The sequence below is a fragment of the Salvelinus fontinalis genome, chromosome 20 (genome assembly GCF_029448725.1).
Source record: "Salvelinus fontinalis isolate EN_2023a chromosome 20, ASM2944872v1, whole genome shotgun sequence".
Lineage (NCBI taxonomy): Eukaryota > Metazoa > Chordata > Actinopteri > Salmoniformes > Salmonidae > Salvelinus > Salvelinus fontinalis.
The window spans coordinates 29,105,013-29,132,732 of NC_074684.1; the positions used below are offsets into that span (position 1 = coordinate 29,105,013).

General features: G+C 41.1%; 1 protein-coding gene across 1 annotated transcript in view; it reads left to right on the forward strand.

Annotated features, from left to right (window-relative positions):
* The first annotated feature begins 21,497 nt into the window (after positions 1 to 21,497).
* enpp1 (ectonucleotide pyrophosphatase/phosphodiesterase 1) overlaps positions 21,498 to 27,720 on the forward strand; it is a 63,666-nt gene continuing 57,443 nt past the window's right edge. The window contains exon 1 of the mRNA XM_055873127.1: positions 21,498 to 21,962. Within this exon, the coding sequence (XP_055729102.1) occupies positions 21,825 to 21,962 (138 nt within the window). The 5' untranslated portion in view covers positions 21,498 to 21,824. The remainder of the gene's footprint in view (positions 21,963 to 27,720) is intronic.

Consider the following 27,720-nt stretch of genomic DNA (forward strand, 5'->3'; position numbering starts at 1 on the left):
ACCAACAGGGTAAGATATTAATAATCACAGTGGTTGTAGAGCGTGCAACAGGTCAGCACCTCAGGAGTAAATGTCAGTTGGCTTTTCACAGCCGAGCATTCAGAGTTAGAGACAGCAGGTGCTGTCACGACTTCGGCCGAAGTTGGTCCCTCTCTTTGTTCGGGCGGCGTTCGGCGGTCGACGTCACCGGCTTTCTAGTCACCACCGATCCATGTTTAATTTTCGTTTGGTTTTGTCTTGATCATACACACCTGGTTTCCATTCCTTTAATTATGTTCCTTATTTAACCCTCTGACTTCCCTCTCTGTTTTGTGCGTTATTGTTTGTCATGTGGGTTTGTGTATAGTGCTCTGGAATATTGTGTTTGTTCCTTGTTTGGAACTTTACTTTTATTTTGAGTAAATTTGGACTATTACTCATATCTGTGTCCTGCGCCTGACTCTGCATTTTTCCCATTCACCAACACCCTCACAGGTGCGGTAGAGAGAGAGCCCAAAACAGCAAGTCCGGGACAAGGTAGCACGTCCAGTGAACAGGTCAGGGTTCCATAGCCGCTTTGGATTGTGTATCAATACACCCAATCACTACAAAGATACAGGCGTCCTTCCTAACTCAGTTTCCAGAGAGGAAGGAAACCACTCAGGGATTTCACCATGAGGCCAATGGTGACTTTAAAACAGTTACAGAGTTTAATGGCTGTAATAGGAAAAAACTGAGGATGGATCAACAACATTGTAGTTACTCCACAATACTAACCTAAATGACAGAGTGAAAAGGAAGCCTGTACAGAATAAAACATATTCCAAAACATGCATCCTGTTTGCAATAAGGCACTAAAGTAATACTGCAAAAAATTTGGCAAAGAAATTAACTTTTTGTCCTGAATACAAAACATTATGTTTGGGGCAAATCCAACACAACACATCACTGAGTACCACTCATATTTCCAAGCATAGTGGTGGCTGCATCATGTTATGGGTATACTTGTCATCGGCAAGGATTAAGGAGTTTTTTGGGGGGGATAAAAATAAACAGAATAGAGCTATGCACAGGCAAAATCCTAGAAAACCTAGTTTAGCCTGCTTTGCAAAACAGAGACAAATTCACCTTTCGGCAGGACAATAACCCAAAAATTAAGGCCAAATATAAACTGGAGTTGCATACCAAGATCCCATTGAATGTTTCTGAGTGGCCTTGTTACAATTTTGACTTCAATCGGCATGAAAATCTATGGCAAGACTTAAAAACGGGTGCCTAGCAGTGATCAACAAGCAACTTGCCCAAGCTTCTGTGAGAAGCAATGTGAACACTTCAAACACCAAGCTCCATTCTTCAGGCCCCAGGCCCTAGGCTCCAGGCAATGCGGATGGGGGGGTCCAATGCCATTTTCCCCCACAGTCAGCAAGACACAGGCATAATCCCGGACATGTCCTGGGCTGTGGCCGTACGGATCAGCGGTCCAGTTGGTTCCCAGGCTTGACTCCTGACTGGGGGCGATAGGGGTTGACCGGGGCCTTTTATTACTACAATTTGGTCAGGGAACAGGAAGTAGAGGAAGTGGGGCAGGGAGAGCCAGGGGGCCCAGGGACATCACTCTCGGGAGTGTATTACTGTAGATAAACGTTTACAGTACATTAGAGTCACACTCATCATGTGCATTGGTATAATTAAGAAAGTGTAACTTTGTAATTTTGGGGATTGGACTCTGAACACAAACACTCCCCTGTTACCTCAATGACTTTAATAGGAAAACAAGAATGAAAGATTTCATTATGCATACAATACCTCCCAAATGTACTGTACAGTACAGTGCTCTTTGGAAGCGGTAAGACGAACATGGTAAGCTGAGCTAGCATTAGTTACATCAAATCAAGTCAAATTTGCTTGCAGCTCATTTCAGTCCATGTTAAGTCATGTTTAAAGGCCCACTGAAGTGTCAACTTGTCAAGCTCTAAAAACGATGTCCTGAGCTTACCAATGTTGTACAACAAAATATTTTTTGTTTTATTGGTGATTCTCTATAGATCAGTAGTTGGAGCACAGCACTTGTAAAGCCAGGTTAGTAGGTTCGATTCCAGGGACCACCCATACATAAAATATGTATCCACATAAGACCGTAAGTCGCTATAGGTAAAAACATCTGCTAAATGACATATATTATTGGAAAAATGTTTTATTTCGGCCACAACATATCAGACTGCCATTAAAATGGAAAAGTGATGTGTTGTGTCACAGGTTTCTATTATGATACACCACTATCTGATATGTACAGTAGATACAGTAGAAACTATGCACTGATGAGGTCAGCAGGAACCCATTTGTGGGAAAGGAGGAAATAGCCAGCCCCAAATAGCGTTATTTATTTATAAGATACCATCTTATTGCTCTGTTCTTATCTATATTTCTGCAAGATCGATGTTACAAAGCTAGCTCAGATTTTCAGTCAAGAAATCAAAAGGAGCTCCGCTATCTCAAAGCAGCAGACGCAAAAGTAATAGAACAGGATAAAGGCTGTGAAACCTTATAGCCACATAGATGAGCCTACACTCATTTAAAAAACAAAGCACACTATCCTCCATTCTAGCCATCCTCTCAAGCCTTGGTGCCTCCTTAAAGGGGAAATCTGCAGTTGCTACATCCATTTTTGGACTTATTGATATGTACCCATTGATTCTTGAAGAATATAAATGCCCCATGAGCTTAGTTCAAATGTCGTACTCCATCAGAACCCAAAACATACTGGGGTTTTTGGACACATTTTTGTAAACAAATAAATGTAAACAAACACTGTATAGCCTAGAGGTGGCAGGTAGCCTGGTGGGTAGGAGTGTTGGGCCAGTAACTGAAAGGCTGCTGGATCAAATCCCCAAGCTGTCGTTCTGCCCCTGAGCAAGGCAGTTAACCCACAGGGTTGTCAGTGTTTCAACTGCCGATTGGCCCTTTCATTTGAGCCCATTTCTCAGTCCTTGCATCCATAGACCCATTTACAAATTTTAGAGTGGTTACATTTCCCCAGTAGCTGGGCTGCCGTTTTGTTGTTTTTCAGAATTTAGAAGTGGACCTTTAAGACTGTGGGATCTTAAGCACTAAGGAGACATACCAAGGGGAAAAGCGGCGAGCTCACCCGACATAATTAGTGTCACACTGTATTTGTAGTGTTGTGTGTTCCTGTGATTTACTATGGAGTGATTGGGCAAGTTTGATTTGCATGGCACAGTGCTGCGGGTGGGTGGAGATTTGACCAATGGGCCATGCAAAACAAATTTGTCCATTCATTTCCCTTTCACACGAGCAGGCCTTCAGTTTGATGGCACACACTTTGAAGCATATCGTTTGAGACATGTAAAAGCGCCTCAGCCACTGGCAGGTGAGTTTAAGGAACAGAAAAAAGAGCTAGGGGCAGGTAGCCAGCCTCCGCATGTGACCCCATGTGAAGTTTGTGTTTGTGAGGGTTGTGACCACACAACAAAGTTGTAAGTGCTTCATAAACGGCTTGGTCAGAAAATGCATTATAATGCATGACATAGGTGCTAGTAATTGCCTATAAACAACTATGACTACATTTACAGAGAATTACTAGCACCTATGTCATGCATTATAATGCATTTGGCATAGCTCATAAGGCATTATAAATGTGCTAACGAAGCATTATAAAAGTAACTATTGCATTATGAAGAGGGTATTCATACCCAGTGTTCAGCCCATTACCTATGTTTTCCTAAGCGTATATACACTATGTTTCGTCTCTCTTGTGGTTCATATCCTGGAAGCAACAACAACAACCTGCACTTTGAGATGTGGTTCTGTCTAGTCAAACCGTCTTTAGTGTGTCCCATGGGTTGTAAAAACACTCAACCCAGTCAGTTTTGCGAGTTGCAGTGACATGCTCACAGCCCATGATTAGTCTCTTTGATGCCCAGAGCCCACGATTTGTATCTTTGATGCTCACAGCCCATGATTAGTCTCTTTGATGCCCACAGCCCACAATTAGTATATTTGATGCACACAGCCCATGATTAGTCTCTTTGATGCCCACAGCCCACAATTAGTATATTTGATGCACACAGCCCATGATTAGTCTCTTTGATGCCCACAGCCCACAATTAGTATATTTGATGCACACAGCCCATGATTAGTCTCTTTGATGCCCACAGACAGCAATACAGTCTCTTTGATGTTCACAGCTCATGATCAATCTATTTGATGCTCACAGCCCACAATCAGTCTCTTTGATGCCCACAGACAGCAGATCAGTTTCTTTGATGCTCACAGTCCACGAAAAGTCTCTCTGATGCCCACAGACAACAGATCAGTCTCTCTGATGTCCACAGAAAGCAGATCAGTCTCGTTGATGCCCACAGACAGCAGATCAGTCTCGTTGATGCCCACTGACCGACCGCAGATCAGTCTCTTTGGTGCCCACAGACAGCAGATCAGTCTCTTTGATGCTCACAGTCCACGATCAGTTTCTCTGATGCCCACAGACAGCAGATCAGTCTCGTTGATGCCCACAGACAGCAGATCAGTCTCTCTGATGCCCACAGACAGCAGATCAGTCTCTCTGATGCCCACAGACAGCAGATCAGTCTCGTTGATGCCCACAGACAGCAGATCAGTCTCGTTGATGCCCACAGACAGCAGATCAGTCTCTCTGATGCCCACAGACAGCAGACCAGTCTCTCTGATGCCCACATACAGCAGATCAGTCTCTCTGATGCCCACAGACAGCAGATCTAAGAGAACCAATAAACATCCTAGATTCTAAGCTCCTTTTAACTCTCATCTTGACATACTAAAGCTGTGTGGGGGAAGTCAATCAACCTGGCAACTCAATGGCAATGCCTTTTTTCCCTTTAAATCTTTTATTTTCCTTCATATGCATACATTTGATTGAATACATATCTTTTCATATATTGTGCGCAATGTAAAACATAACTAAACGATCCTCAATGTCCCATTCACACAACCTAGTTGAGTCGGAAAAGGGTATTGGGCTATTGATTTAGTTATGTTCAAATGAACAAGGCCAGAGGGCACAAATCCATATCGTCTCCTGAAGCGATAATGCATTTTGATTTTGTGTCCATTCAGGCAAAACACCTACATCTCTGATACCCCCCCCCCCCCCTCCCTATTCCCCCGTGAAATGTGTCAATTATTGAAACTGATTAGCTCATTCTAGGGGCTAGCAGGCATTTGATTTCTAATTAAGTACTTTATTGAATGATTTATCACACTTTATCCATAAAATGTATCCTTGAAATAGATTTCACTTTGGAATAAATACTGTTGGAAACTGTTGTCACCTTTATATTTAGGGTGACACAAATTACACATAATCAAAGGAGTATGTCTGTGTGTTTATGTTGCAGTCATAACAACAAGCATGCATTTTCCAAAAGCCTGGTACATCCAACTGACCCTTTCCAACACCATGTAAATGCAAATCCAAATTAACATGCACTTGCCGTTAAATACTTAAAGAGACATTACACTCCAAAATCAAAGTTTGTCAGATGTTTTCAGACCTCAATAACCAGGTTTCCACCCAACCATTTCATGCGGATGAATTACCTGAAACATGAAAAAAGTCAAGACCGGGCTGATGGAAACAGGAAATTCCGGTACAATTTTATAAATGTCGAAAACATGTTGTGTCTGTAAAAACAATTATGCAAGAAACGTCAGTGGAAAATCCTTCATGTGCAAATATTTCTATCATAACCATCCTATCAAAGTACATTTGGAATCATGTGGTGTGTGGTCCTCCCACTATGACTCGTCTGGAAACCATGCAGTTTGTTAGTCTACAGATGAAATAAGTTATGATGAACTTCACAGGGTGGTGAAAGTGCACGGTGATGAACTTCACAGGGTGGTGAAAGTGCACGGTGATGAACTTCACAGGGTGGTGAAAGTGCACGGTGATGAGCTTGATGCTCTGTCTTATTCTGTTGACATGATGATCGATGCTTGGCTGCAAACCGCCCTTGCTGTCTCTGCCTGGCCGGTTCCCCTCTCTCCACTGTGATTCTCTGCCTCTAACCCTATTACGGGGCCTGAGTCACTGGCTTACTGGTGCTCTTCCATGCCGTCCCTAGGAGGGGTGCGTCACTTGAGCGGGCTGAGTCACTGACGTGATCTTCCTGTCCGGGTTGGCGCCCCCCTCAGGTTTGTGCCCTGGGGGAGATCTTTGTGAGCTAAACTCAGCCATTTCTCAGGGTAGTAAATTGGTGGTTGAAGATATCCCTCTAGTGGTGTGGGAGCTGTGCTTTGGCAAAGTGGGTGGGGTTATATCCTACCTGGTTGGCCCTGTCCAGGGGCATCGTTTGACGCGGCCACAGTGTCTCCCGATCCCTCCTGTCTCAGCCTCCAGTATTTATGCTGCAATAGTTTATGTGTCGGGGTGTACGGGGTGTGAACTGGCGGCAGAGAAGTCAGACGCAGGAGAGAAATAACTGTTTATAATGATGCAGTTTATTTACAAAACCCACAGGAAAGAATAATAAAATAAATGGGTACATAACCCAATGCACACCAGGACAGACGTGCACAAGCACTACAACAAACCATCACGACAAGGACATGAAGGGGAACAGAGGGTTAAATACACAACATGTAATTGATGGGATCCAGGTGTGATGCAAGACAAAACCAAAGGAAAATGAAAAGAGGATCAGCGATGGCTAGAAGGCCGGTGACTTCGACCGCCGAACGCCGCCCGAACAAGGAGAGGGACCAACTTTGGCGGAAGTCGTGACACCGGGGGCTAGGGTCAGTCTGTTATATCTGGTGTAATTCTCCTATCTTATCTGGTGTCCTGTGTGAATTTAAGTATGCTCCCTCTAATTTTCTCTCTCTCCCTCTCCTCCTGGAGGACCTGAGCCCTGGGACCATGCCTCAGGACTACCTGGCCTGATGACTCCTTGCTGACCCCAGTCCACCTGATCGTGCTGCTGCTCCAGTTTCAACTGTTCTGCCTGCGGCTATGAACCCTGACCTGTTCCCTGGACGTGCTACCTGTCCCGGACCTGCTGTTTTTGACTCTCTCTCTCTTGACCGCACCTGCTGTCTCAAACTCTGAATGCTCGGCTATGAAAAGCCAACTGACATTTACTCCTGAGGTGCTGACCAGTTGCACCCTCTACAACCACTGTGATTATTATTATTTGACCCTGCTGGTCATCTATGAAGGTTCGAACATCTTGGCCATGTTCTGTTATAATCTCCACCTGGCACAGCCCCCCCTCAGAGCCAGGTTCCTGCCTTTCTAGGGAGTTTTTCCCTAACCACAGTGCTTCTACATCTGCATTGCTTGCTTTTTGGGGTTTTAGGCTGGGTTTCTGTACAGCACTTTGTGACATCGGCTGATGTAAAAAGGGCTTTATATACAGTTGAATTCATAAGTTTACATACACTTAGGTTGGAGTCATTAAAACTAGTTTTTCAACCGCTCCACAAATTTCTTGTTAACAAACTATAGTTTTGGCAAGTCGGTTAGGACATCTACTTTGTGCATGACACAAGTCCTTTTTCCAACAATTGTTTACAGACAGAATATTTCACTTATAATTCACTGTATCACAATTCCAGTGGGTCAGAAGTTTACATACACTAAGTTGACTGTGCCTTTAAACAGCTTGGACAATAGTACAAAGTATAAACACCATGGGACCACGCAGTCGTCATAGAGATGAACGTACTTTGGTGCGAAAAGTGCAAATCAATCTCAGAACAACAGCAAAGGACCTTATGAATATGCTGGAGGAAACAGGTCACAAAAGTATCTATATCCACAGTAAAACGAGTCCTATATCGACATAACCTGAAAGGCTGCTCAGCAAGGAAAAAGCCACTGCTCCAAAATCGCCATAAAATAGCAGACTATGGTTTGCATCTGCACATGGGGACAAAGATCGTACTTTTTGGAGAAATGTCCTCTGGTCTGATGAAACAAAAATAGAACTGTTTGGCCATAATAACCATCGTTGTGTTTGGAGGAAAAAGGGGGAGGCTTGCAAGCCGAAGAACACCATCCCAACCGTGAAGCAGGGGGGTGGCAGCATCATGTGGGGGTGCTTTGCTGCAGGAGGGACTGGTGCACTTCACAAAATAGATGGCATCATGAGGTAGGAAAATTATTTGGCTATATTGAAGCAACATCTCAAGACATCAGTCAGGAAGTTAAAGCTTGGTCGCAAATGGGTCTTCCAAATGGACAATGACCAAGCATACTTCCAAAGTTGTGGCAAAATGGCTTAAGGACAGCAAAGTCAAGGTGTTGGAATGGCCATCACAAAATCCTGACCTCAATCCAATAGAAAATTTGTGGGCAGAACTGAAAAAGCGTGTGCGAGCAAGGAAGCCTACAAACCTGACTCAGTTACACCAGCTCTGTCAGGAGGAATGGGCTAAAATTCACCTAACTTATTGTGGGAAGCTTGTGGAAGGCTACCCGAAACGTTTGACCCAAGTTAAACAATTTAAAGGCAATGCTACCAAATACTAATTTAGTGTATTTAAACTTCTGACCCACTGGGAATGTGATGAAAGAAATAAAAGCTGAAATAAATCATTCTCTCTACTATTATTCTGACATTTCAGATTCTTAAAATAAAGTGGTGATCCTAACTGACCTAAGACGGGGAATTTTTACTAAGATTAAATGTAAGGAATTGTGAAAAACAGAGTTTAAATGTATTTGGCTAAGGTGTATGTAAACTTCTTACTTCAACTGTATACACATTTGATTGATTGATTATTTGGGCACATTCGCTATACAACGCAAGTTTTTGTGACAAAATCATCAGCAGAGTTGAAAATGCGATGGAAACCCATTGACAGTGCCTTCAGAAATTGTTCATACCATTTGACATATTACTCCAAATGTTGTTGTGTTAGAGGCTGAATTAAAACAAATGTTGTTGTGTTAGAGGCTGAATTAAAACAAATGTTGTTGTGTTAGAGGCTGAATTAAAACCAAAACATCTCAACTATCAACACACAATGACAAAGTGAAAACATGTTTTGAGAAATGTAAGAAATGAAATACAAAAATATAAATTTACGTACGTTTTTCTCACTCCTGAGTCAATACATGTTAGAATCACCTTTGAAAGTGGTTACAGCTGTGAGTCTTTCTGGGTAAGTCTCTAAGAGCTTTGCACACCTGGATTGTACAATATTTGCCCATTTGTCACGGCCGTTGAAAGAAGTGGACCAAGGTGCAGCGTGGTGAGCGTACATTTCTCTTTTTATTCAAAATGTCGTCAACAAAACAACAAACGAAAATCAACCGTGAAGCTTACAGGGCAAAGTGCCACTTACAAAGATAACTACCCACACTGAAAGGAGGGAAAAATGGCTACCTAAGTATGGTTCCCAATCAGAGACAACAATAGACAGCTCTCCCTGATTGAGAACCATACCCGGCCAAAACATAGAAATAAAGAAACATAGAAAACAAAACATAGAATGCCCACCCCAAATCACACCCTGACCAAACCAAATAGAGACATAAAAAGGCTCTCTAAGGTCAGGGCGTGACACCATTGTTATTTTTAAATTCTTCCAGCTCTGTCAAATTGGTTGTGGATCATTGCTAAACAGCCATTTTCAAATTTTGCCATTGATTTTCAAGCCAATTTAAGTCAAAACTGTAACTAGGCCACTCAGGAACATTCAATGGCATCTTGGTAAGCAACTTCAGAGTATATTTGGCCTTGTGTTTTAGGTTATTGTCCTGCTGAATAGTGAATTTGTCTCGCTGTGTCTGTTGGAAAAAAGACTGAACCAGGTTTTCCTCTAGGATTTTGCCTGTGTTTGGCTCTATTCCATTTATTTTTATCCTAAAAAACTCCCTAGTCCTTGCCGATGACAACCATAGCCATAAATGATGCAGCCACAACCATGCTTGAAAATATAAACAGTGGTACTCAGTGATGTGTTCGATTTTGCCACTAACAATGCTTTGTATTTTGCAGTTTTACTTTAGTGCCTTAATGCAAACATTATTTTGAATATTTTTATTCTGCACAGGCATGCTTATTTTCACTCTGTCATTTAGGTTAGTATTGTGGAGTAACTACAATTGTGTTGATCCATTCTCAGTTATCTCATAGCATAGCCATTAAACTCTGTAACTGTTTTCATGATGAAATCCCTCAGCGGTTTCCTTCCTTTTAGGCAAACAGAGTCGGGAAGGACACCTGTACCTTTGTAGTGACTGGGTATACTGATACACCATCCAAAGTGTAATTAATAACTTCACCATCCTCAAAGGGTAGGTGCCTTGGTCTTTGTGGTTGAATCTGATTATATAAAATTAACTGCTCGACTAAGGGACCTTACAGATAATTGTATACGTGGGGATTACAGAGATGAGGTAGTCATTAAAAAATCATATTAATCACTATTATTGCACACAGAGTGAGTCCATGCAACTTATTATGACACTTTTTAATGACATTTTTACTCCTGAACTTATTTAGGGGTGCCATAACAAAGAGGTTGATACATATTTGTCACGATCGTGTGGAGGATTGACGGACCAAAACGCAGCTTTAGGAAAATAAGCCATCTCCTTTTTATTAACGAAGAAGGCAAACGAAACAAAAACACTAAACAAAACGATCGTGAAGCTAAACAACGATGTGCACACACTGGCTACAAACGTATCACATAGACAACTACTCACAACAAATGAAAGCCTATGGCTACCCTAAATAAGGCTCCCAATCAGAGACAACCGAAATCAGCTGTCTCTAATTGGGAACTCATTCAGGTAACCATAGACTCTCCTAGACAACTAAACATACATAGACAACGCTAGACACATGTACTCAACACAAACCCATATACTACACCCAACAACCCCTTTACCATAGAAACACCCAAAACCAACAAAACACAAACATTCCCCATGTCACACCCTGACCTAACTAAAATAATAAAGAAAACAAAGAATACTAAGGCCAGGGCGTGACAATATTGACTTAATACATGTAGCTTTTTATTGTTTATTAATTTTGAAAAATGTATAAAAACATAAGTCCACTTTGACATTATGTGGTATTGTCTGTAGATCAGTAACACAAAATCTCTATTTAATACATTTTAAATTCAGGCTGTAACACAACACATTGTGGAAAAAGCCAAGAGGTGTGAATACTTTCTGAAGGCACTGTAACCTGTATTTTTTATTCGATACATGGGAATTTAACCGCAAAAGTAATTTTTAGGTGCACTACGTCATCACGTACATCCTTTTATCTGCAATAAGTATGTTTGATGGAAACACAGACAGACACATCTCTGGTGAGAAAATGTGCATTTTGTTTTATGCAGATTTTAGGATATTCGCAATAAAATCTGTCGCCAATTGGATGGAAACCTAGCTACTGCGGTCTCATGTTGAGATAAATCCATGTCTCAGGCCATCTATTTTGTAGATTCACCTGTATGCCACAACCCTAAATGAATGAAAAAACATTCGCACCATATCATGTTACATTTTAATTCTATATTAGCCTATGCCATCTGCCTATGTGAATTGTTTCTCCACATCTCTATCTTTTATTTATCCGGTACTTTCCATGCATGACAAATCATTCAAATAAGCATGGACAGCAGGAAGTTAATTAGTCTGTTTGGTGGAAAGGTTAGCTAATTTGTCCTGTGGCTTTAGACAGCAGATCGTTGTTTGCTTAGATTGATTTATCTGTAATAAGAAAGCCATATGTAAAGAGAAATGTATGAATAATGAAAGCAAAATAGAGTGGGACTGGGAAACATGGCAGTTGTTGAAAAAACTCACAAAACAAGTTAGTCTGAATAAGGATATTGGCCAAATCCTGGAAAACATGGACACATTTTATTTTCAGCCCTGCACATTTCGTACATAAGGCCTTTTGTAGAGAGGAAAATGGACAAAAGCAGCAACCGAACCGTATCCATGAATGCAAGTCATATACTGTTATGTGTACCCAACTACTAAAGGTTAGACATGACAGCTGATGTAAAAAGGGCTTTATGAATACATTTGATTGATAGTTTAGCTGTTCTCAGAGTTTTTCTGTGTTGTGCGGTCAAAGTTTGAGTAGGGGAGAGTGGGGTAAGTTGAGCCGAAGGGGTAAGTTGAGCGGCCCTTGTGTCTAGGAAACCATACACAAAATGTATAATTTGACCAAATATTTAGGAAGAGGTCATCATTTCATGGAGTCTGTGAAGGAAGAAACCACATGCAAAGTGGTAAGCAAGTTAGCTCCCAAAACAGAACACAGGGTATGGGTTCAAATGACACCAGGACTAGCTTTGTAGCATCTACAGGATAATCATTTTACTGTCCAAAAGAAGACGTGTTTAATGCCAAAATGTCACACATTTCTCAACTTTAATCAATTATTTCTCAATAATCAAATCAAATCAAATTGTATTTGTGCCGAATACAACAGGTGTGGATAGACCTTACCATGAAATGCTTTCATAGAAGCATTTCTCTTATTTACTATATATTATTTACTAATATATTTACTAAATTAAAGTAAAAGTTTGTACAGGTAGGGGTAAAATTACTATTCATAGATAATAAACAGTGAGTAGCAGCAGTGTAAAAACAAAGGGGAGGGGTAGAAGCTGTTAAGGAGCTTTTTGGACCTAAACTTGGAGCGCCGGTACTGCTTTCCTTGCAGTAGCACAGAGAACAGTCTATGACTTGGGTGACTGGAGTTTTTTACATTTCTTTGGGCCTTCCTCTGACACCGCCTAATATAGAGGTTCTGGATGGCAGGAAGCTTGGCCCCGGTGATGTACTGGGCCATACGCACTACCCTCTGTAGCACCTTATGGTCGGATGCCGAGCAGTTGCCATACCAGACTGGGATGCAACTTGTGAGGATGCTCTTATTTTGTATACAAGACAAACATCCTTCCCCGAAAAAGACCTTCCTATGGATTTCATTTCAGGAAAATCCAAAGCACCATAAATATCTTTGGACCAATCTCTTGTGGAATCGCTCTAATGTTGGATATTTATGCCACATCTCTCATGCTACAAGGTGATAAGTGTCACGCCCTGACCTTAGAGATCCTTTTTATGTCTCTATTTTGGTTTGGTCAGGGCGTGAGTTGGGTTGGGTATTCTATGTTCTATGTTGTGTATTTCTTTGTGTTTGGCCGGGTGTGGTTCTCAATCAGAGGCAGCTGTCTAGCGTTGTCTCTGATTGAGAACCATACTTAGGTATCCCTTTTTTCCACCTGTCTTTTTGGGAAGTTGACTTTGTGTAGGGCACATAGCCCTTGAGCTTCACGGTTTGTTTTTGTAGTGTTTATTGTTTTGTTCGGCGTCATTTTGATTAATAAAAGAAAATGTACGCTCACCACACTGTGTATTGGTCCTCTCCTTTCCACAGCCGTGACACTAAGGCTTTTCAATGTGTGAGAGGTCAAAGGTCATATTCAGAGGTTAAACCAGGCACACTACCATGGACATGCTGTGGGAAGGCCTTTATGCTTTTTAAATGGTGAACACAACGTGGAAAAATCATAGCCTTCATTCATCACATTTGGATGGAGGAAAAGCAGGTTCCGTACAAGGTCGTTGAATATAACTGTCAATTTAAAGCACACCTTGTAAAGGCACAATCTGCAAGATGTCCTGCTGTTCAATGGCCATTTCAATCTGTGATATACTTGACTTTATTGTAATATTGATGGTTATTAGTGACTGGACAGCTAGAGTACGCTCAGAACAGCTGCGCCAGCTTTAGTAAAGGTATCCCGCTTTGACATGTCTGACACACATTGATGAAGCACTCCACACATCTTCAGCACTACAGCTGTGTCTCACACAGTTTAACCCCCTGTCTGTTTGCCTGTCTATCTGTCTGTTCGTCTGTCTGGTGTCTGACTGTTGTCTGTCAGTATGTCTGTCTCACAGTTTACCCTGTCTGTGTGTGTGTCATGTCTGTCTGTCTGAACATAGGCCTGTTTGTTTGTCAGTTTGTCTGTCTGTCTGTGCCTTTACGGCCAATATCCTTCACTTAACAATTCAAGGTTATTCTCCACCGGGAGTTTTCAGTCGAGGTTTACCAATGGTCCTTGCAGGATACAGTATATATTTGGTTGAGGTTAGCCAGCAAGGTTCTTGGCCGTTGTCTATATCAAACACAGTTGTATTAAAAGCTTTTGTAATATGCTCCTAAACCCCAAAGACTCATCTTACTTTCATAAGCAAATTGAAAGAGAAGAAAATGCTTCTGTTGAATTTGTATCTGTTGTTCTTTGTTTCCTAATCATTTTGACTACAGTGAAGACGTGAGCCGTATCCTTGAAAAAAGCCACTGAGTTACACAAAATCTTACACAAGTGAAAGCAAAAAAGCAGTGACATAACACATATGTCCAAAACAATTACACTTATATACTGTATGGTGTATCCTTATGGCTCTGTCAGGCAGACCTGTACACAGAACACACCACAATGCTTAAATGAAGCGAATAACAGATTTTTTTGTTTTATGACCCTTAACAAATGCACTGATTGGAATGGAGTGATCTGCAGAAAACATGCAGACTGTGCTCCATGATTGTGAGAATCCCGAGAGGATGAGAGAGATAGAGAAAGACAGAGCGACACAGAGAGAGGGAGAGGAGGGAGAGAGGGGGGGGATAACCGGGGGGGAACACATTACTCATAGTGAGAGAGGAGGGGTTGGTGTGGGCTATATGATCAAATCCAACCAAACCCAGAGCAGAAAAATAGAAGTGAGCTCTCTCCCTTCTCCTTTTTCAGCCCCAGCCTAGCTGCCTCCACAACTTAAAAAACCCTGGCACAGCCACTGTGGAGGAGCAGCTTCAAACAAGGCCCTCCAGCATTGTGCTATGTTTGTGTAGTGACAGTTGGAGGGCCCACTCTGTATGTTCACAATATTGTTAACAAGAACAATGCTACCAGCGGTCTCTTTCATACACACAAATGGAGCCATTCAAGTTTCTAGTTATCTATGGCTGTCCTCCTCAAGGACATAAATACTGTGAGCAACCAGGTAGGCTTAGCTTGTCAGTCAACCACTCATCTGTTCAGATAGTCTTGATGGCTGATGTACAGTACATGACGTCTGGGACGGATATTGCTGAGACGAAGGACGATTTCAATATGGCAACGTTTTGAGGAGCATGTCGCACATCCAATGAATAATTCACCCGAGCATTACATTTTTACCTCGTTTTTATAAGTGGCATACGTTCTCTCCAAGGGAAGACGAGAGGCGCTCTCATAACTGTCAGCTGATGAATTCTTAAACTAAAGAACGACTCCCACCACTTCGTATTACATTATTCAAGTGTCATTGTTCGCCTGGGACGGAGCTGGAGGAGCCACTCGACGTCCCCTCAAGTACCACTGAGGCGGTTTGATTTTTTAAACACGGTGATGACACGCGGTGCAGCTAAGCTAATAAACCCCAAAGCCTCAACAGCAACAGCCTTTGGAAAAGTTAGGGCATTCTGACGTTATTAGCATTACCCACGAATCCCTGTGTGATTAGCCGTAAGAGACCAGGGAAAGTTATGCTGTCACTTGTTGGACATCTAATTTTGCTCCTGGGCATAAATGCCTGATGGATCTAACTGGTATATTTCGGCCTTAGTCAATATACGTCCCAAATGGCACCCTATTCCATAGGGCCCTGGTCAAAAGTAGTGCACTACACACAATATGGGCATGGTAAACACATTTAAATCCAGGTGTAAATGCATGATGTGTTCGGAATTCCATTATCAGAACTCCATGATCAGAATACAAACAATGCATTAACTGTCAAGTATAGACACAGCCATTGAGCCATTATGTCAAAACAACTATCTAAAACACAGAGGCCTCCAGGGAACTAGACCGGGCATACTTTCCGTGACTCAAGGACATTAAAAAACACATCTACTTGATAGAAAGGCAGCCCAATTCTGAAATTTGTTTCACTAATTGGATTTTTGACCAATCAGATCAGCCCTGAAGAAAATCTGACGTGAAAAGATCTGATAAGAAATCATATGGTAAGTAAAGATCGCAATTAATGGTGAAAATACTGCAATTTTATTTTATTTTTCTAAATCGTGCAACCCTATCAAATAAAAAACTCTTAAGTATGCCTTGACCCCTGAGAGAAAGAGAGGGAGAGAAGCAGAGAGAGAACACATGGTAGATTCATACTGTATATTAATACAGTATATACTGTAGGGAATAGGGTGCCATTTGGGGCATAGCCATTGAACCCAGATAGCAATTTAGTTGTACTTATAGACCTTACCCATCACCATCAAATTGACAATATAGGCCTTTTCAAGAGCAAAATGTGAGAGAAGATTCTAAGAACAAGGGAGAATGTGCAACGGAGACAATAAGTGCTGAATGTGAGGGTCACATAAGGTCATATTCTAATGGCCAGCTGGGTTGAGGACAGCTGTAGGCTCTCTGCTGAGACACACTGCTGCGGCAAAACTAGTTCACTGAGCATAGGACACTGCACATCACTCACTCACAGTAAATAAACACACACGGAAAGAAAGATAAACACGCAGCACTAGAAACAGTAAGTCCCAGGCATGTTGTAAATCCTGAGTGTCACACAAGGGAGAGGTCAGAGGTCGCGTGTTCCTGCCCCAGTGCTGGCAATGTGATCACCATCATGACATCATGAGCACTATGTTTCTCAGAGGGACAGTGGAACACCCTAACCTCAACCCCAAATGCTGTAAAAACATACAATGTACAATGTTGTGGAAAACGTGTTGGAAATAAATAAATATGCGCCGTGAGAAAAATGTCTGTAAAAATAGGTGCTGTCCATTGTCATAGTCAAGCCTCAGCCATTATGGCTCTAGTAATGACAGTTACAACACTACCACCTTGTGGGTGTAGATGGAAGTTAACACTGTGTATTTGAACGGCTTCCACGTGAATACAGTAAATGGGCCTAGCCCTGGAGACCGTGATGCATTTCCTAGACATAATTAACGAAGACTCAACTCACTATATTTGCTTTGCATATGGCTACACTGTAAGAGAAGATGGTTTCATGGCCTAGATTCGTTCATGGTGGTAAAAAACGTTGAATGTTTTGGTAGCTACCTTTATTGAGGGGTAGTACATATGACAGTCATTCACTGAGTAGGTGGTGAAGTGAGGCCTCATCTCACTTTAGAATTTACAACGTATACCTCGATGGTATGGCCATGAACTATGATGACATAGTAGTAGCCAGTGCTTCATTTGAGCCGGATCCTGGCACCTCTCCGTTTTGGACTGTTTTGTTCCGAACCTATTTGGCCGGATCCAGTAACTCTCATGGCATGAAAAATAATGTTTTTGCAATGTAACAATTCTAATAAAATCGATCAAAGTTCATTCGAGTTGCCCATTCATTAATTATCCTGACTCCACAATAAAAATGTAATGTGACAAAGTAGATTTTCAGCCAGGGGCTAAATTGAAATACATTTGTCAAAGTTATAGTATGACTGCTGTCTCTTAAGAAATAAATTAAATCATTCAGAATAGCCTACTACACCATGAAAAGGCCTACAATTTAGCCACAGAGGATCAAAAGCTTATTTTTTTAAATAAATAGCCTAGCTGTGGAATGTAGCACAATAACAAAAGAATAGCCTACAGTCGGCAAATACGTCACGGAAAACTGAGGTATTGTGTTGAGCCCCACCTGTTTAGCCAAATATATATATATATTTACAGTACCAGTCGAACATTTGGACACACCTACTCAAGTTTTTTTCTCACAATTTTCTACATTTTAGAATAATAGTGAAGACATCAAAACTATGAAATAACCTATGGAATCATGTAGTAACCAAAAAAGTGTTAAACAAATAAAAAATATATATTATATTTGAGATTCTTCAAAGTAGCCACCCTTTCCTTGATGACAGCTTTGCACACTCTTGGCATTCTCTCAACCAGCTTCGTGAGTTAGTCACCTGAAATGCATTTGAATATACACGTGTGCCTTATTAAAAGTTAATTTGTGGATTCTTTCCTTCTTAATGCATTTGGGCCAATCAGTTGTGTTGTGACAAGGTAGGGTTGGTATACAGAAGATAGCCCTATTTGGTAAACGACCAAGTCCATATTATGGCAAGAACAGCTCAAATAAGTAAAGAGAAACGACAGTCCACCATTATTTTAAAACATGAAGGTCAGTCAATCCGGAAAATTTCAAGAACTTTGAAAGTTTCTTCAAGTGCAGTCGCAAAAACCATCAAGTGCTTTGATGAAACTGGCTCTCATGAGGATTGCCACAGGAAAGGAAGACCCAGAGTTACCTCTGCTGCAGAGGATAAGTTCATTAGAGTTACCAGCCTCAGAAATTGCAGCCAAAATAAATGTTTCACAGAGTTCAAGTAACAGACACATCTCAACATCAACTGTTCAGAGGAGACTACGTGAAAATAGTACAAATTAAGAAAAACACTTGAATGAGTAGGTCTGTCCAAACTTTTGACTGGTACTGTATGCATTTTATGTTGTTGTCACATGTACTTCCTCTCTGGCCTCTAGGTCACCAGGCTGCTCAATATGGTAGACACCTGTCACCATCGTTACGCACATCAGCGCATAATGACACTCACCAGGACTCCATCACCTCCTTGATTACCTGCCATATATGTCACTCCCTTTGGTTCCTTCCCCAGGCGTCAATGTTTCTGTGTCAGTTTCATGTCTGTGTTTGTTGTTTTGTATTATGTTTTAATTTATTTATTAAATGATTCACTCCCTGAAATTGCTTCCCGACTCCCAGTGCACACATTACAGTTGTTGCCTGTTTTGCATGTTATTTTGGCATTAATACATGTCACATATCAGTTTGCAAACAATGTTAAAAAAATTGTTGAGTTAATAAAGCCGCATACAAACATAGTCTCTTTTTAGCTTTCTTGAGTAAGGCAGCTCCAAAATGCAGGTGTTTCAGCCTAGCTCAGTGCTTTCTGTCGGTGGTGGGGCAGCCAGCAGAAAATACAGAGCGTAGGGGTTGGTGATGTTCTCTAGTTGCGCCGTGATTGGCTCAGTGTTCTGTCACTCATGGGCACACTACGTCAGTACAAAATTTACAGGGGAGAGCTCAAAAATTCAAGCCCCTTGGGTGATGCCATAGATTTACATTAGAAGTGCCCATCTAAGAAGGCTCAAGGTAATTGGCCACAGATAAAATGTCAAATCACGTTATATCTACTGTAGCTTTGATTGGACTGATCATGTCAACATCATACTGTCAAAATCTTAGCTAGCTAGACAAGCATTCATCATTGTGAATCAAGTCGACAATCTACTGGCAAATTCTTTTCAAACCTTGTCTTATAAAGAGAAATTATAGATGAAATGTATCGGTGCTCATCGGCCATTGGACAAACATTACACAACAAGTTGGAAATCTCAAATTCAACAATGAGTGGTTTGGAAGGAATCAGTGGCTAACTGCAAGCATCGCAAAGCAATCACTAGCCTGCTATTCAATGGAGATGGTGTGTGGGCCAAGTCTGGGTTTAAGGGTCTCTTTTCCAAGCTTAAATGGAAAAATATTCACATGCAACACCATGGGCCAGAAAAGGTTGAATACATTGGCCATACTGTCAATCCAGCATGACTTCTTCCACATTCAAGACAACTGGGAACTCGGAAAAAAACTAGCTCCAACTGGGAAAATCCTCATCCAACTCGGAATTCCAAGTCGGGAACTTGGGCCTCTTTCTAGAGCTCCAACCTGAAGATCACTGACGTCGTGATTTGACCTTGTTTTTTTCAGAGTTCCCAGTTTTATCGAAAGCACGATACATCCAGAGAATGCCAGACTTTGATGACTAAGTTTGATTACAAAGTTTGCCCACAAGAAGGATCGCCATGCCACCTTCCTGTTCAAGTGAGCACAGCACAACAAGTTGAGTCCAGCAATTTCTTATATGCTGCTACATAAATTATTTAATATGCCTGGGAGATATGTATATCGTAGCTAAGAAAGTAATACTAAGTGTATGTTGTGTAGTAAGCTGTTAATAGCCCATGTGCCTCACCCTAATAATTGGGTCCCTTTCCCCCTCATAACTAAGCCTACTGTTCTGACTTGGTGGTGCACATGTAGCCTATAGCCTGTTTTAGAGGAATGTCATAATTGAATATTGCAAGAGCTTTCATTGTCTGCTGTTAGAACAGCCCATGTTCTGAATTCTGTCGCTATACTTTTAAAAAGTGCTGAACAAATAGTTATATTGAGTATGTCCGCCTTAGCTCGCTCATTAATGTCTTAATAAAAATTACGGATTACCTCTTATCCAGTCATCGTTCCTTTATGCTATAGTTTGTACATCTCAATTGTCAGTAGAAACCACATAAATTTTCTCTAAGCAAGTCAGCCATATCAGCTATGTTTTTTCAAAAGGCAGAAAATGAGGCTGAATGAACTGTTTTGCTGCCAGACAAGGCTCCGCTGATAACCAGGTGTAGTGGTGGTAAGGATTCACTCCATGGTGCTGAAAAGAAAGCTCTGCTGTTGGGACAGCTTTATGTAGGCCCTAACAGTTTGTGGGGACCGTTATAGTGCAATTAATGTATTGTTTAGTGTCGTGTTGTGTAGTGTAGTGGCTTTGCTAACAAGCTTAAAAAACTGTTGAGTTTGTCCCACTAAGATTTACATGCTAATATCGCCATTAATTGTTTTACAAGAGAGAGAGAGCAATAGAGAGAGCAATAGGCTTTGGCATGAGCGCATCTGCCAGCCAGGGAGTGAGCTGCGCTACAGTGTGTGAATCAGTGAAACTGGAAAGCATTTTTAGGACTATAATTTCCTCCTGATTATGTAGCCTACAATATGTCTCCACCTAGGCCTAGGCTATAGATGGATTCAGATTGATCTCAGATTCTCAGTTGGTCGTTTTGTGCGGTATTTTAAAAAGATGCTGCCAAAGTCTCCAGTCATGTAAAATGACGTAGAATTGCACGAAATGTGTTTATAAAAAGCAAACATTTTCCCGGATAATAGACTACAACAATGTTTTTCCGTGTGCAACTTCTGTAAGTGATTTTATTCTACTGCTCTATGCCACAACGCAAATGCGATGATATGCATGCAATGCTTTCTGGTACCTCAGAACTCCCCAGGTCAGCCAACTCTCGCGCTCACTTTTTGTTCCGGCACCTCCCAATCTACAAATTAAGCACTGGTAGTAGCCATAGTCTTGAAGGTTAGGAGGTTGACGGTTGCAAGCTTCATGATCACCAAAAGGAGGCGGCAGTGATGCATTATCTGAACTTGTAGAATTTTTCCTTGAGCGATGTTGAGTTGTGTAGCCTAAACTGTACACCACCTTCAAACTGAAGTTTAGCTGTCTTTATACATGTCTGAGGTAGTCTATTGTAATAATTACAGTGAGTAATTATTGTACATAAAGCGAATGTTGGCTAATTACAAATGTCCTCTCAACATAATTACAAACGTCCAACTCTAGCTCTCCATACCTATTGTGGCGTCTATTTTCGATGTTTCCTCTGCCATGCGTGAGGGTGGTGTGGCAGGACTTGGCCGCGGTAGTCTTGTAATTTACTTTTTAATGGTACTACTCCAATACTATACTTCACCCTGACTCATCTGGCTGCACATGTTGTATAAGGATTAGGCTACAACGCTAACTTCGAGACATCAACACAAAAAGAAGGCGGTTCTTCATTGAGCCCTACAAAATCCAAAGGCAAAAGAGACCAGACTATTTTCTCTCAAGTCTGCAAAACCTTTCTGTTACAAACTCCAGGGAAAAACTTTATGCAGAATGGAAATATCCAAAGCAGATGACCTTTCGACTGAGCAGGCTGCCAATTTACTAGGTTCACCTGGTCGAGACAATCAGATGAGACAGAGTGGACAGGTCCATAAAAAGAGGTCAAAGAACCGCATGGTCATCGTTGCGGTGAGTGGAATTACTGTAACTTTTCGGTCTGGGTAGGCTATGGTAAAACTAGGATCAAGTGTACCTGCGCAGTCTGCACTCTTGGTGATGTTATATCGCATGATGATACAATGTAACCTAGCCAAACTTTAAAGCCAAATACCAACATCCATAGCCTACATTTCAATTCATTTGTTGGCATGTTATCTTTTGGATGGCACACATTCAATGATTCGTTCATAGGCTATTGCAAGCGTGCAGGTGTTTATGTTATCGAATATGAAAGGCTATTGAATTACATAAAGGAGCAATAACATTGTTTACAAACATTTGAGTAGGCTAACGATCTTATATTTTGGGTTCTGATTGGGTAAGACAGTTAAACTAAGCTGATGAGGTATTTTTACATTGTATTTCTTGTTAACGTTATTTTACCAGGTAAGTTGACTGAGAACATGTTCTTATTGACAGCAACAACCTAGGGAATCGTTACAGGGGAGAGGGGGTGAATGAGCCAACTGTAAGCTGTAAATTATTAGGTGGCCATGATGGTATAAGGGACAGGACACCAGGGTTAACACCCCTACTCTTATGATAAGTGCCATGGAATCTTAAGTGACACAGAGAGTCAGGACACCCGTTTAACGTCCCATCCAAAAGACGGCACCCTACACAGGGCAATGTCCCATATCACTGCCCTGGGGCATTGGGATACTTTTTTTAGACCAGAGGAAAGAGTGCCTCCTAATGGCAATGATGTTCAATCATTAATGGCGATATAGTAGCGATCCTCCATATATGAGCCACGTTACAATTCTCACCTAGCGGATTAATCCTATTGGCACAATTTGTAGGGTGTTTGCATTTCACACTAGGGACCTGGGTTTACTTCCCTGCCCTGCTGTTTTACTACATTGGTGTCAGAAGTGAGATGGCGGCCATGAGGCCATCAGAAGGCACAACGGGACATGTGAGGGGGCCATGATAGGTCAAAGAACAAGGAGCTGCCTTCCCATTTGGAGGGGCCGTTTAGCGATCCTCACCAATTCCCATCAAGCCAGTTAACCTCTTTGGTGTGACGGGTAGGGTGTTTGCCAGCAACTTCCCTACTTGCCTTGCCAGTTCACTTCCCTACTTGCCTGTGCCAGCCATTGACTTTGTGGTTGTCTGAACCTGCAATTACTATATCCTTACGTTCAAGAACGTCTCAGTAGCCTACGTGCGCTACTTACAGTGCAATGTCTCAACAATCAGCTTGCGTACACTTGGGCAATATGTCTCGTCAGACATGAGTCAACTCTCTTCAGGATCATTCTGCAAACATCGGTTTAGAGTTGTGAAATATTACAACAGATGGCAATATTAGAGCTTGTTGCCATGCAGACTTTTCTCATAGACTAGACATAACATAGTAAACGTAATGCCGGGACACTCAACTTAGTGTTATTATATATTTTAGTGTTATTAACTTAGTGTTATATGTTACTTTTGGTATGGTTGCATAAGATTACTTAAGGCAAAAACAAAAGGAGGGGTGGGTGGTCTGAGTGGATGGGTAGGTGTATAACATGAACGCCTAGCAACCCAAAGATTGCTTGTTTGAAACTCATCACGGGAACTTTAGCTAATTAACTTTGCAACTACTTACTACTGTTTAGTTACTTTGCAACAACTTAGCATGTTAGCTAACCCTTCCCCTAACCTTAACCCTTTTAGCTAACCCTTTAATCTAATTCTTAACCCCTAGAGCAAGCTAACGTTAGCCACCTAGCTAGCGTTAGCCACAACAAATTGGAATTCCTAACATACTGTATCATACATTTTGCAAATATGTAACGTACGTTTTGCAAATTTTGAACATATTGTACATTTTGCAAATTCGTAACATATTTGCAAAGGGATGATCGACATCCGCAAATGAATACATATCATACGATACCAGGCAAAGGTTTGGTCATTCCAGGGTTTTTCTTTATTTGTACTATTTTCTACGTTGTAGAATAATAGTGAAGACATCACAACTGTTAAATAACACATATGGAGTCATGTAGTAACCAAAAAAAGTGTTAACAAATCAAAATATGTTTTATGTTTGAGATTCTTCAAAGTAGCCACTCTTTGCCTTGATGACAGCTTTGCACACTTGGCATTCTCTCAACCAGCTTCATGCTTTTCCAACCGTCTTGAAGGAGTTTCCACATATGCTGAGTACTTGTTGGCTGCTTTTATTTCACTCTGCGGTCCAACTCATCCCAAACCATCTCAATTGGGTTGAGGTCATGTGATTGTGGAGGCCCGGTCATCTGATGCAGCACTCATCACTCTCCTTTTTGGTCAAATGGCCCTTACACAGCCTGGAGGTGTGTTGGGTAGGGATGTACGATATATCGGTGAACATATCGGCCAATATTAGCTAAAAATGGCAACATCAGTATCGGCCCGATGTCTAGTTTAACGCCGATGTTAAAATACTGATGTCAAAGCTGCCGTGCATACCTATATAACGTAGGTACATGACGTAATGACGGCGCGTAAAATTTTGCACTACACGTGAAACACAGCATCCCTAACCTAGCCAACAATGTCTGGTGTGTGGAGTCGAGCAGTCATATGAAAGAGTAATAACATTTCAGCAAGACAACTCAAAAGCTAAATCCATTAAAGTCAAGATAATGGAATTCATTGCCCTTGACAATCAACCGTTCTCTGTCGTGGGTGATGTTGGCTTTCGCCGACTGGTCGAGCACCGGTACACACTATCAAGTGCGCTATTTTTCAGATGTTACCCTACTGGAGTTACACAGTAATAGCGTTACTGCTATTAGCTTCACGACATACATACTATGGAACGCCGTTTAGGTCTTTGCGTGTCGTAATAGCGTCACTGCTATTTGCTTCACAACATACATACTATGGAATGCCGTTTGGGTCTTTGCGTGTCAAAAAATATATAGTAGCACTGTCAAAACTGTACACAAAAGTCTGCAAACACCAGCCACGAACGATGTGTTTACAATACCGCGTTGGTAATAAAGCATAATTTGTTTGACCGCAACTTCTGGGGTAGCTAGCGTTAGCTTGGTACCAAGCTAGCACCAATACAACCAGCGTGAAAACAATGACCAGTAGAAACTGAAGTCATTTTCATTATTCTTAGCAATGACTTAGGAATCCTTGTAAGTATTGTTGTTCGCCTATTGAAATTAAACTTCAGTTCATAAAAATAAACTCAGCAAAATAAGAAATGTCCTCTCACTGTCAACTGCAAACTTTGTGTCTTAACGACCGTTCCACAGGTGCATGTTCATTAATTGTTTATGGTTCATTGAACAAGCATGGGAAGCCGTATTTATACCCTTTACAATGAAGATATTTGGATTTTTACTAATTATCTTTGAAAGACAGGGTCCTGAAAAAGGGATGTTTCTTTTTTTGTTGAGTTTAAATAGCTAGCCACCTACTTAACCCTCTTTCCCAAAGCCAACGTTATAAGCAGCCAGCTAGCTTCATCTGGCTAGTGATGCTCGACCAGACCGGGTTATGTGTTGTGAAGCTAGCCACAAAAATAATTAGGCACAGTAGTGGAATTTGCGGTTTGCCTTAAAAATAAAAGTTTGACAGTGACGCAAATGAATACCTAGTAGAATTATTCCATACTTTTATTTTGAAGGCTAAACGCAAATTCCACGATTGTGGCTAATCCTTATTGTGGCTAGCTTCACATAGATGGTCCGACCACCATTAAACAAAATAGAACTCTTATAAATGATGGTTATTTTAGATGACACCTAGCTATATAGTTAGCTAGCTAACTGTAGTTACTGAAACAGATTGTCGTTTTGCTATATTTTTGGGAAAGAACATTGTTTGCATCCATGAGCTAGATAGCTTTTTTTAATGACCAACACTGTAGGTGTGCGAGACAACTTTACCTGCATCATAGCATAAGTATCGATGAAGAAATACGAGTGATATTGTAATCTATGTGTAATAACTACATTAAAAAATGTATGAACGCGTTAAATTATTGTGACGTACAGTCATATTCAGATCCTGATTGGTCAACAAGCTTATGACACGTCAAATAGTGTTATTTGACACACAAGGACCCAAACGCTGTTCCATAGAAATCCTGGTTGAGAATGAAATGACTGAAGAAATGAACAATGAAACAGCGCAGCAAGTAAGTGAAAGAAATAGTTTTGGATTATGTTTCACTGGTAATGGGGACATGCGTAAATGCCAACAAAATTATTTTTGGGTCAGTGTGGAGTGTGTGTGTGTGTGTGTGTGTGTGTAACTTAAAAAAAAAAAAAAATAGGCAAGTTAGTTAAGAACAAATTCTTATTTACAATGACGACTTCCCCGGCCAAACCCGGACAACGCTGGGCTAATTGTGCGGCGCCCTATGGGACTCCCAATCACGGCCGGATGTGATAGAGCCTGGATTCGAACCAGGGACTAGTGACGCCTCTTGCACTGAGATGCAGTGCCTTAGATCGCTGCGTCCTTGTGTGTGTTAAGCATTCTAGTACAGTTAAATAGTTAAAGAGCCGCAAATTATTTTAAAATATTGGTTATCAGTATCGTTTTTTTTGGCAAGGGAAAATAACGGATATCGGTATCGGCCAAAAATGTAATATCGGCGCATCAGTGTTGGGTTATTGTCCTGTTGAAAATCTAATTGTAGTCCCATTAAGTGCAAACCAGATGGGATGGCGTATCGCTGCAGAATGGTGTGGTAGCCATGCTGATTAAGTATGCCTTGAATTCTAAATAAACAACTGACAGTGTCACCAGCAAAGCACCCCCACACTATCACACCTCCTCCATGCTTCACGGTGGAAACCACACATGCAGTGATCATCCGTTCAACTACTCTGCATCTCACAAAGACACAGCGTTTGGAACCAAAGTCCAAATTTGAGATTTTATCAGACCAAAGGACATATTTCCACCAGTGTAATGTCCATTGCTCATGTTTCTTGGCCCAAGCAAGTCTCTTCTCATTGGTGTCATTTTAATAGTGGTTTCTTTTCAGCAATTTGACCATGAATATAACGCAGTCTCCTCTGAACTTTTGATGTTACTTGAACTCTGTGAAGCATTTATTTGGGTTGATAACTCTAATGAACTTATCCTCTGCAGCAGAGGTAACTCTGTGTTATCCTTTTCTGTTGCAGTCCTCATGAGAGCCAGTTTCATTATAGCACTTGATGGTTTTTGCGACTGCACTTGAAGAAACTTTCCGGATTGAATGACCTTCATGTCTTAAAATAATGATGGACTGTCGCTTCTCTTTGCTTATTTGAGCTGTTCTCTTGGTCTGAAGACTTGGTCTTTTACCGAAATAGGGCTATCTTCTGTACACCACTCTTACCTTGTCACAACACAACTGATTGGCTCAAATGCATTAAGAAGGAAAGAAATTCTATCAATTTACTTTTAACAAGACACACCTGTTAATTGAAATGCATTCCAGGTGACTAACTCATGAAACTGGTTGAGATAATGCTAAGAGTGTGCAAAGCTGTCAAGGCAAAGGGTGGCTACTTTGAAGAATCTAAAATATATATTTTTATTTGTTTAACACTTTTTTTTCTTATTACACAATCCCATTTTATTTCACAGTTTTGATGTCATCACTATTATTCTACAATGCAGAAAATACTTTTTTTGAAAGAAAAACCCTTGAATGTCTTGGATTTACATACAGAATAATAATACAAAAAGTCAACCAATAACAGGAATCCTTCATGATTACGTGAAGCAAATTGAC